Source organism: Caretta caretta, chromosome 3 (assembly GCF_965140235.1).
Source record: "Caretta caretta isolate rCarCar2 chromosome 3, rCarCar1.hap1, whole genome shotgun sequence".
NCBI lineage: Eukaryota > Metazoa > Chordata > Testudines > Cheloniidae > Caretta > Caretta caretta.
Window position 1 is genome coordinate 154,887,495 of NC_134208.1, and position 12,269 is coordinate 154,899,763.

Consider the following 12,269-nt stretch of genomic DNA (forward strand, 5'->3'; position numbering starts at 1 on the left):
CCAAAAAGCAAATGATCCCCCCCCCCCCACGACATATTTATGCAGGGTTTTTAAGTCAATCTCCTGATTTGGGTGGGAGGGGGTGCGTGACTCATAATTTTTGAAGACTTGGAGATGGCCGTACTGCCTCAGAGCTTGTCTCATTCTCCATTCCCTCTGTAAACACACCCAAGCCTTAAAAGCCAAAGAGACGAGCTCAGCAACAGGCGTGAATATAGCAGCTGTTAACGTTTAACTTTATTTTTCTTCTGATTGAAAAAGAAAAGAGAGAGAAAAGTTACAAAAGTACTAAAGAAAGGCAACAATATTGACAGGAACTTTCTGTTGTCCAGTCCCACCTCGTGGAATATCGTAAGAGACGGCAGCACACAGTATCTCCTCGGGCCAATAAAAACACCTCACCTTGCTGGGCGATCAGGGTCTGATTCCAGCAGCACCGACTGAAGCCTTAGAGTTGGGGGTACCCAAACTTTGCCACACTGAGGGCTACACTGGCAGTTTGAGGCCCATACTGAATATGCAGAAAAGGGAGCCATGATATGGCTGCCCTCGTCTTTAATAGGGAGGGGTGCGGCCCCAGGGGATGACAGTTCTCATCGTGCAATGCTCCAGCTTGAGCCGGAGGCAGTTAAAGATCATGTAGAGGGTATAAACAGAAACCCCTCACCCCCGCAGGGAGAAAGATCAACTGGGAGCGACATCTGTTTTGAAATGAGCATGCCCTGCCGGAAGCACTAGAGCTTTCATTCCCAACAGAAGCACCCAGGGAATAAATCAAGCCAATGCCCTTTATTTAATGCTGGTGAAAGGGGCTTTATCTGCGGCCCTGAAATCCTCTAGTCACAGCAAGGGCAGTGTCAGGACACAATTCCCCCCACACTGCCCTCTCCTGCCAATGTGCCTCAACTCGGAAGTGCAAGGAAAGAAGGGGTGTTCAGTCTCTGTGGCCCAGCTGGCTTCTCTGCTGAGGTTCGCAGCAAAGAGGCCAGTTAGTATTGGTTTGCCATGTGAGCTGTCCTAGGAGAGTGGGATTGGGAGCCCACCAGCTCATTTTATATGCGGCACCAAAGAGCTCTCCATACGAGAGCTCCTGGAAATTTTTCAGAAACTCACAATTCCTCCACTGGACCCCTCGTACGCCAGAGAAGGAGAGGAAGTTACTGCAGCCGTGCAAAGGATGCAGCTTATGCCCTCTCGTATCTGCCCAAGACTCAGAACACTTGCTCAGAGCGGGGGAGCAGCCAGGGAACAGGGGCTTCTGCACCAGACAGGGACACAGGATCTGAGTGCACCAAGCACGGGGCCTCCTCAGCTCAGCCAAGTGAAACAAGGGCAGCCCAACGTTAACTGCACCTTTCATGGCACAACCCCCCCACACCTTCCCGGCTGTCCAGTGAGACCTCAAAACTGGTTCAAGTCTCACTGGTGACGAGGCCTTGTGACATGCCTGTGGCATGCCTACCCTCTGGAAACTGCCGTGGTCTGACAACAAGAGCTCTCTCCAACACGCACCACCCGCCATGCCTGTGTCAAAATCATTTGCTCTGCTGCTGTGACCAGACTCAGGTGAGCTCAACATTCACCCCAGCACAGTCTACAAGGCACCAGCAGAATGAGGGTTCAGCAGGCTTCCCAGAGAGTGTGTTGGACTCTGCTGAACGTCGGGTGGTGTCACCAAACTCAACCCTGTCTGGGGCCAGTCACAGGGAGACACCCGACGCCGAACCCCACCACACCTCTAGGGTGGACACAGCCCCAGTGGAGAGGGGCCCCAAGGACGCCCCACCCCACTCGGTTTTTCACTCTAGCCCTGTAGCATGAGGACTGAAAGTGGATGTCTCACTGTATCCATGGACTGCTGAGGACAGACCTTCCATTTCCCACCGCAAAGCCCAGCAGAGGACATGGGGATTCCCTTAACGCCGGTGCTCTCTGCCTGCCCATTTTAAGCATCTTTAGATCGGATCGATGCCCCAACAGCAGAATAATCAGGGTAGGCACCTGCAGGCTCTACATTCCCCCCCCCCCCCCAATTCCCAGGGCCCGTCAACTGCAGCAGGGCTTCAAATGAGCAACCTCGCAGAAGGGGCCCATTCTCTTTGTAGGGCACCCTAGGCAACCTCTGTCTCCAGCCCTGAGAACTCTTCAGTTTGGGGGAAGCGGCTGGCCCTCCAGCAAACCATTAGAAGGCAGAGCATCTGGGGAGAAATCTGCTCAGTTCTGGTGGGCATGCGGTAGCAACCTGCCCGGTCTCCACCACTGCCCTCTATGCAGTGACTGCCTGCTAGCCCTGGAGGGCTAAATACACCTGGCATGTCCGTGGGGCTGACGCCATCTTCATGGCTTCACAGTAGCTTATGAAGCAGACTTGCTCATTTCACTCCGAATGATGTGAAACTGGGCCCTGGTGCAAATCCACCTGTTTCTCCACTGCCACGGAGATTGCTATTGCAAAGATGTCCCCATCCCACCCACATTCCATCCCATCCCTGCCAGGGGGATTGGTGGTACGACAATTCCTGAGGTTTTGGAGAAACTCCTTCAGTAGGCACATGACGGTTCTTCAACTGGAACTATTGGGCTCAGGGACTTCAAGGTGCTGAGGGAACGGAAGGCAAAGGTTGATGGGTCGTACACCAAGTGGGATGGTGGGCGGCTCCCGTTCACACTCTGAATGGAAAAAAATAAAGGCAAAAGGAATTTGTCAGTGCTCATGCAAGCAGCAAACTGGTTTGTAGGTACGTACATGACTATCCTCTCCTGGATGCAATCATATCTGCCCCAATGTGTGTCACAGGCCCTACACCAACAGCTAATAGCAACAGCACAAACGGTAAAGTTATTTCCTCTTTTTCTTCGTCCCAAAACCATGTCAGACTGGAGGCACCTGGGTACCTGTGTGATTAGGACCCCTGGCCTTTGCCAGTAGTTCAGTAATGCAGAAGTGAGAAATAGCGGAAAGGATGTACAGGGTGCAACCAGAGTCAGGGGGGCCAGAACAGTCAAGCAACCACAAAGCATCCCAGTTATGGCCAGTGAACTTGAATTTAGCTCCTCAAGTGGGTGCTGGGTTAGGATGTGAATTTAAGAATCATCACTCCCAGGCCTGTCAATTCCAAGCTACGTTCCAGATTATCATCACAAAATAAGCAGCTTCTGGTATGTCAGTCAGTATCTGTTAGAGGTGGCCCAGACCCAAAACCCTGGGCTCATGCACCCTGAAACACTGAGGATCTGGATCCAGACTCTGCACCCTGGGCCCATCTCTACCATGTCCCTCTCAAGTCTCCCATCTATTCTCTCTCATCTCTCTCTATTCTGTCTCTCTCTCTCTAATCTGTTTGATCTCGCTAATCTCTTTCTATTCTACCCCATTGATCTCTAATGTCTCTTTAAACTTTCCCTTCTCTAGTCCACCCACCTCTTGCTTTCTGTTGTCTACCTCTCCAATCTATCCCATTGCTTATCAAATCCATCTCTCTCTCTCTCTCACACACACACACACACACACACACGTACGTTGCTTCTTACCTAGAACCACGTCACCCTTTCTCTGGGGAGGTTTGAGTCTAACTGGGATTATAGTTTGCCCATGAACCTCTTGGATTTGCAGTCTCCCTCCCTCCCTCCCAAAGGAGTTACCCTATCTCAGTTCAATATAGGCAGGTTCCTCTGTATGTGCCTTATTTTCAGAAGCTCTGAGCATCTGCAGCTCCCACGGAAATCGGCTGGAGCAGCATGCGCTCAGCATATCTAATAATCATGCCCTCTCTGGATTTTACATGTGGTCTTGAGACATCCAGCCTGCCATCCATTCTGGGCTAAACTGAGCCCCACGCCTCAGACCAGCGTCACTGTCCAGGCTTCCTTCGTGGGAACAATTCCACATGCGTGAATCAGGTTGAATAAACAGGAAATATAACAACCCACAAGGTTGCAAAGACAGCCCAGGATGGAAAGCGGGTAGGTGGTGACCAATGGAGTTGATCTTTATCTGCAGAGCTGGGAGAGAGCCTGTCCCGCGCAGCAGACAGTGCAGTCCCAAAATAAACCACACTGCCTTCGAAGAATGCTCAGGAGTTGGCCGGAGCTCACTCAGGGCCCTACAGATCATCGCAGTCAGGGCCTCACAGCCTGGTTTGTACCACAGCCCCCATAGACTTCTCTAACAACGAATCTACCCCTAGAGCATGACACCATCTCCCCCTTGGCCAGGAGTGGGTATCCATTAGCACCACCGGGGGGCAGCAGAGCATTCAGGTGGAAATCCTGTGTAGCCCCACAGAGAGTTTATGCCCTGGAATTGGGATACTGTCAATTTATGGTTAGCATTCCCCAGTCCTCTCCTTCCAGTCCCATCCTGCTTCCACTGAAGTCATTGGGAGTTTGGCTGTGGTCATCACTGAGGGCAGTGTGTCGCCAGAAGAGAGGGCAGCTGTGGGCTACACCTTAGGCCACCATGGGCTACATTTGGCTCAAAGGCTGCTGGTTGGATGCACCAGGACCCGACTCCAGCCTCCGCACAGTCTCTCCTCTGCATTCCCTAACAAGGACTCGCCGTTTTCCTGAATGCTAGTGTTACTCGCCCAGCCTGGGTGGATGGCCCTTTTGTGGAACGAGCAGAGCTTTTAGAAACTATTCGCAGCTCTTTTGTCCCATGGTACAGAGCCATGACTTCTGACACCTCAAGGTCATGTCTAACATGTGGCGGTCACCAGAACCAGAGGCCTCAACCTTTGATCCCCTCTTCTCACTCCCTGATGAATTTTAATTTGTGATCAGCGGGGGGTGTGTGTGTGTGTGTGTGTGTCAGCCTTTCCCTGCAGGCTTTCTGGCCAGCTGAGGTAGTCAATGGGGTTGTTACACCTTAGAAATGGAAAAAATCTGTTAGATCATCCAGTCCCTGCAGCATTTACTCTAGTGTAGCGATGAGAGCAGGGATTGGCGTGCGATGCAGGAAGTGCGGGGGGAATCAATGTTTCTAGGTTCTATTCCCAGCTTTGCCATGAACCCGCTGTGTCCCCAAGTGACAGCATTTATTTTAAAAGGAGACCAGCACAAAAGCATGCGTGCGCCCTGCCTTGCAAGCACGGCGGCCCCCTCATCCCCAAATCGAGGTGGTCCGTCAGCATGGAAGATGCCAAGGTTGTGCGTGGCATCAGCTCGGCCCACAGCTCCAGCCAACAAATCGTGCCCTGCTACCTCCCCTGACACCCTGGCCGGCCCAATGAGAAACAAGAGAGGCATATTTAAGAGCCTCTGCTCAATAGACACCTGCTGTGGGGTTATATATGGTGCGTGCTCTGGCAGGACTTGGAGCTGGAGAGTAACATAGCAACCCCTATTCAGAGCTAAGGGGGCAGAATAAATCAGCAGATTTGTCCCTCTCCTGAGCAAAGAAGCTGCCTGTCAATGCGAAGAGGGGAAGGGAACAAAGAGCTGGCGGTGCCCTCCATTTTGAAATGCCAGCTGTGATGAGGGGAGATGTCTAAATGAGATGATTTCTGCAGGGGGGAGCAAAGACCCACGCAGCAAGAGAAAGATCTGGGGAGAGAGGGACCCAGAGGACCTAAGAAAAGCCACCCACAAAATTCATCATGTCTTGGGCAGAAAGGAGCTCTTTCGTCCTCTAGGATCCACGTGTGGATGAAGCGGCCTTCACACTGGCCCCTGAAGAACCCAACGTGAGGAGCATGGCACAGAGCAAGAGCAGAGGTGGAGCCGAGAAAGACATGGTAGGAAAGGAAGAGTTCCCAGGAGGCTGGTCTGCTCCGAGAGCTGCTTCTAACTGATCCATTGTTGCCCTGCCTCGAGCCCAGCCTGTTTGTTGTGTAAGCCGTGTCAGGATGAGCTCCACCCTGATATCTGGTGGTGAGGTGTGGCAAGTTGTGGAAAAGAACTTTAGGGGCCGATCTCATTTGCATAGGCACACCCACCATGCCTAGAATGAGGCCATAGCTGCCCAAATGGTCACTTTGGCTGCTGTGGGATCCCCAGTGTCTCTGTTATTGGGGCAGGAAGAATAAATTGTTATTACCCTGATTATGGGAACTGTGCTTGGAACTGTACTAGTCCTTTTGTTATGATGGAGGGACTCACCATCAACTAAGTGGCACTTGCTAGGCAAGGGTCATGGGTTCCAAAACTCTGTGAATTGAGAGAGGTTGGGGACAAGTATTAATACTTAGTAATATGGGCCCCTTGGTGAGGGCCTTATGTGCTAGTTGCACTTTCTCCTCTTTCCACTGTGGAATATCATAGCTAATTTTGATTTCATTAGAAGTCTAGTTACAGGTTGCTGAGCTCACTTTGGGCTAACAGTGTACCAGCACTGAGGCTCCCCTACTACAAGCTGAATTCACCAAAGAGCTGAACTGACTAAGAGCTGAAATCACTGAGCGTTGTGCCAAGTAGTGGGGGAGCCTGAAGATATATTGTGGAGCAGTTTGCGGGACGACTGGAGTGCCTTGTGGACAGGCTGGTGGAGCAGTTCGTAGGACAGCGGGAGCTGCTGGTGGGACGTGGAGCAGTTTGTGGGATGGCGGGAGCTGCTTGTGGGCTGCGGAGCAGAGCTGAGCGAAGGAGTTCGTGGGGCGGCTGGCGGAACGGAGCGAAGGCCTATGGAGCTTCAGATCATGTAAGGTGCCTCTTACCCCCATCCCATCTCCACCCAGGTTGGGAGGTAAAGCTCCACAAATAAACTTTCGAACTCTGGGGCTGCCCTGACCAGGGACAGAGACTTTTGGGTCACTGGACTTTTGGGACTTTGGGTGATTTGGGGTTGCTGGACTCAAGAACCAAAGGGAAAGGGGCATGCCCCAATTTGCTTGGGGTGGGTTTTTTTTTTGCTCATGGGTTGTGTTATGAATCCTGTTGGTGGTGTTTCCCCAACATAATGCCACATTGTTTCTCTCTGTTATTAAAAGGCTTTTTGCTACACTCAGACTATGTGCTTGCGAGAGGGGAAGTATTGCCTCTTGGAGGCGCCCAGCGGGGGTGGTATATATTTGTCCCAGGTCACTGGGTGGGGGCTCGAGCCAGTTTGCATTGTGTTATTGGAATGGATCCCCTAGATATTGAACCCGGCCCTTGTTGCTGCCAACTCTGATGGGCAGAAGGGTTACAGTTGTATCCAGCTGTTGTTTCACATCACGCGCAGTTGAAAGGGATTTGGGGCAGGGCTGTCTGTTTACTATATCTATGTACAGCACCTTCTACAATGGGAACCCCATCCCTGATTCTGGCTTCTTGGTCTGGGTAATAATGACATAATAAAAGAATAATAAATAATGTTACGTTTGTGTCACTCCTTTAAGACAAAGGCACTGTAGAGACGGTACTGTAAGAATCATTGGAATGCAGCCACCTCTGAGGTAGAAGTTGGCTCACAGTGCACAACAGCCCCACACAACAGCTGCGGACAGGAAGTGAATATTGTATCCAATTGAAGCCACAGGGGAGACAGAATCATAGAATCGTAGGACTGGAAGGGACCTCGAGACGTCTTCTAGTCCAGTCTCCTGCACTCATAGCAGGACAAAGTATTCTCTGGACCATCCCTGACATGTGTTTGTCTAACCTGCTCTTAAAAATCTCTAACGATGGAGATTCCACCACCTCCCTAGGCAATTTATTCCAGTGCTTAACCACCTTGACAGGAAGTTTTTCCTAATGCCCTACCTAAACCGTCCTTGCTGCAATTTAAGCCCAATGCTTCTCAGAGGTTACGAAGAATATTTTTTCTCTCTCCTCCTTGTAACAACCTTTTATGTACTTGAAAACTGTTATCATGTCCCCTCTCAGTTTTCTCTTCTACAGATTAAACAAACCCAATTTTTTCAATCTTCCCTCATAGCTCATGTCTTCTAGACCTTTAATCATTTTTGCTGCTGTTCTCTGGACTTTCTCCAATTTGTCCACATCTTCCCTGAAATGTGGCACCCAGAACTGGACACAATTCTCCAGCTGAGGACTAATCAGCGTGGGGTAGAGCAGAAGAATTATTTCTCATGTCTTGCTTACAACACTCCTGCTAATACATCCCAGAATGAGTTTGCTTTTTCTGCAACAGTGTTACACTGTTCACACTGCTTAGCTTGTGATACACTATGACCCCCAGATCCCTTTCTGCAGAACTCCTTCCCTAGGCAATCGGTTTTCATTTTGTATGAATGGAATTTCTCAAATTGAAACTTACTTAAGACACCCTTAGACTTGCAGAAACTGCCACTGGATCTTTTAAAATCTCAAGTGGTCAGGATCTGTTTGCTGTCTGATCCAAAAGATGGGCTCTCCCGCAGCACAGCACCCCTGAGCACCATGGATTCAGTAGTGGTTCAGAGGGAAGAGCACCCTTGACTGAATTGCCATTATCATTTCCTGCAGAGCTGGTGTTTTCTTTGGAGGTCAGCCTCTCATCCTCCAGACCTGACCCTACGAGACCATTTGGGGGTGCAGCGTGTGGTCATCTCGCTCTAATACTCAGGATGATGCGAAGCCCTACTGATCTCCTCCCAGAAAGGAGGACTGCCAGGTTGGAGAACAGAGTCACCCTCTGGTTCTGCCTAGTGCCTTCACTTAGTCAGGGAAGCTTTCCTACCAGCCCTGTCCTTTCCTCCGGCATCTAACTGTGCACTGTGGCCAAGGTGAGGAGAGCTGACTCTTGCTGACACAGGAGATCCAAGTCACTCCCCTGTTGGCAGGTCTTCGCAGAGCTTGCCATAAACCTGTTCAGCAGCTGCTGCTGTGCGGCCACAGCCCGATTCTTGGGGCAGCGCCTTGGAAGGCAACGCTGTGGCGGGTGAGGCTCCAAGGCACGGCCTCCACTGTAATGGCATTCTGGGCAGCTGGGAGACTCAGACAGGCCGCAGTCTAGGATGGCCGCACATTCACTGCAATCATTAACCGGGCGGGGGGCGGCCTTAATGGATTAAGCAATGTATTTACACAGCTGGAGAGCAGGCTGACAGGCCACAACTCAGCTGCTGACAGAAGGGCGCATACTTGCGTGGACCCACACCTGCTCAAACACACACAGCTGGCAACGACTGGCACAGTTGCTTGCACAGGCTCACTTGCCCCTTCACACGTGCACACTCGTTCCCACACAATCACCTGCATGAGCACACTTGCACGGATCGCTCACCCTGCCCCCCACACACTGTGACATGCAGGCACTCACAGGGCTTGGCTTCCGTGCACCGTTGCCCTAACTTGAGTCCCAGCCACACCCAGAAGCCTTCACGCGGGTGGGGTGGTGCTTTTAACTCATGTTGCCTGGGCCTGGCGGGAGGTATCCGGCTACAGTTTGCACCATCGCCAGCTGCTGACCCCATTGCCCCGTGCAGCAATCCAGTCCCTCTGTGCAGCTGGAGTGCCACTCCACCCTGCAGCTAGGCGAACACTAGGCAGAACCGGAGCAGTGTGAATGGCAGCTCCGGTAGCTGTACCTGCACTCGCCCTTCTCTAGCCACCTCACTCACAACAGCAGGGAGGACGCTGCAGCCTGGACTTTGCGTGGGCGGTGCACGAGCGTAGGTGACCGGGGGGATCAGGCGGGCTCATGCAGCTGGTGCTGAAGCCCCTGCTGTGGCTGCATGGCAGCTATTGTTAGCGAGCTAGTTCGAGTCCAACTAGCAGCATCTGCCATTCATACCCTCCCATCTACAATGTAGATGTGCCCTGAGCCTCAATCACATGCACTCCCTAATGCCGGGGTTCTCAATCTTTTCCTTTCTGAGCCCCCCCCGCAACATGCTATAAAAACTTCACAGCCCACCTGTGCCACAATAACTGGTTTTCTGCATATAAAAGCCAGGCCCGGCATTAGGGGGTAGCAAGCCAGGCAACTGCCCGGGGCACCCCGCCACAGGAGCCCCCGCGAAGCTACATTGCTCAGGCTTTGGCTTCAGCTCCGGGTGGTAGGGCTCAGGGCTTCAGCCCCAGGCAGTGGATCTTCCACTTTCTGCCCTGAGCCCCAGCTAGTCTAATGTTGGCCCTGCTTGGCGGCTCCCCTGAAACCTGCTCGCAGCCCCCCCCAGGGGGCCCCAGACCCCTGGTTGAGAACCACTGCTCTAATGCACGTGCACACACACACACAAACTCACACACTTGCCCTTGTTTGTATATACTCACTCGACACACTTGCTCATGCGGACTCCTGTTCGCCCACTTGCACACTCTTGCAAATCTCGACCATAACAACAGCCTATTACCAGCGTTGTACAAATGCAATAAATAAGAAACCCATCTTGAAACACATTAACTAAAGATCAACTAGAGAAAGGCTGGATGACGACTGGACCCAGGGGCCCCAAAGGCAGGCAGGGACACCACACAGATTCAAGATGACAGAAGAAATCCAGAATTCCAGAGCCCATCTGATTGGCCTCTCTGTGAAAGCAGAGGAGTTTGCAGCTACCCCACAAATTGGCTTTCTGCCTGAACTGTACCTTAGGCATGAATAAAGAACCATGGAAAAAGCTAAATGGGGAAGAGATGGTGGGTTTAGGGCTGCAGAGCTTAGCCCCATATAAGAGTTAAAACCTAACACTACCCAGGAAAACCCAAGGACGGAAGAGGATGAAGCCAGTGCTGAACCAATGCTGTAGCACACTGCTGTAGGGTGCTGTGTTGGCGATGCCATCTTTTGGAGCTGATAGAAAACCAGGGGCCTGACAGCCTAACAAAATCCTGGTCCTTGTCTTTAGACCGAGGAACTTAGCACTGGTTTCCTGGCCAAATTCAAACTCAGGTTAATTCGCACACTCTGCCAGCCTAAATTTCCTTTGCAGTTTCAACTGGACACAGGAGTCTTCTTTTCTCCTTGATCGACATTCTTGCGAAGTGTTGCTGTGCTCTGTTAAATAGCTGCTGCATTGCACACCAGAGGTGGCTGCCTCTTGGTGGTGGGTGAAATTTGTAGGTCCATTTGTGAAGTCCTTTGAAATGAAAGGCACCATGTAAAGGCTCATACGATCCCCCCACCATGTATGGAAAGGAAAAAGTCCACAGTGGGGCCCTGCAAAGGAAAACCATGACTGTGCGTGGTGCTCTGCCTTCCTGAGTGGGCAGGACCAGAAGTGTACAGAAGGATGTTTCCCAGCCACCGCTTGCAGAGGAGCCTACAGAAAAGTCGGGGAGAGTTAATGCTGCCTGAGTCCACGTGGCAGCATTGGCGGGCGCAGTGTTTTTAATGCCAGTTCCTTCTCTCCTTCCTGTCACCCCTGCAACATTGTCACAAAGCACCAGAGACCTTTCAACTTCGATGTATAAACTCATAAACTGTGGGGGAGGAATCAGGGATCTAGTCCCAGCCCTGTCGACTCGGTGTGTGGCACCAAGCAAGTCACATCACCTCTCCTGTGCCTCAGTTTCCTATCTGCAAAATAGGGGGATAATCCCCACCCCACAGGGATGTGCTCAGGACTAATCAATTAATGTCCATGTGCTGAGATCCACAGAAAGGCAGTTTCCTATAATTTACTCTCTTGCTTCAGGTACTTTGCAAAATATAGATCCTCAGGCAGGGTAAACTGCTGTCGCTCCATTAACTTCCATGGGGGTCCAATGGTTTGCACCAGCTGAGGCTTTGGAGCTTAGTCTGGGATAATATCCAAAATACGTCTCCTGAAAGAACTTAACTTTGGGACCAGGGTTATATGTAAACACAGGTCTCTCTATTGGAGTTAGGCATGAAATCCCAGATCCAAACACTCCCTCGCTTGAGGGAGTTCAGAGCCAGAGCTGAAGTCTGCAGCTGTGGCCTGTCCCTAATGTTTACGGACATCTTGCTGACTTTTCCATCTCCCCACATCCTTCTGTACAATCATGGAACTCTTCAGGTCTTTTCCTCCATCAGCTAAGAGCTACCCAGCACCCACTTCACATTGTACAGCAATGTTGCTAGGGCCAGTTCAGCTTGTGAAGGTCACATAAACACACCGGTGCCCTCACAGAAGGGAGGGGAAAAAACAAAACCGCCAAGTGTTTGCAAATGTGTTTGCAGGGTTGTCAGGTGGCAACTGGCAGTGCTACAAAGGTGCCACCAGACAATAATATGTGAACTTCTTTGGGAAGACCTTCGAAGAGGCGTAACACATGCTTTATGGTCAGTTACCCATAACCCAGGAGAGCAGGAAATGTGCCAGATCTGGGTTCTTGCTGACGCCATCCTACAAGATAAGCCTTTTCCTCCCCTCTTTCTGGCATGTTACTGTGCCTTTGAGAAAGCAGATCACAGGCCCTGATTTAGCCTGCCTAATAAGCTG

At 51.3% G+C, this 12,269-nt stretch overlaps 1 protein-coding gene across 3 annotated transcripts in view; it reads right to left on the reverse strand.

The window, feature by feature from the left end:
- Positions 1–215: 215 nt before the first annotated feature.
- LOC125633741 (uncharacterized) overlaps positions 216–12,269 on the reverse strand; it is a 76,098-nt gene continuing 64,044 nt past the window's right edge. For all 3 annotated transcript variants that reach the window (XM_075127042.1, XM_048843443.2, XM_048843442.2), the window contains one exon: positions 216–2,670. In XM_075127042.1, coding sequence (XP_074983143.1) covers positions 2,542–2,670 — 129 coding nt within the window. In that variant the 3' untranslated portion in view covers positions 216–2,541. The remainder of the gene's footprint in view (positions 2,671–12,269) is intronic.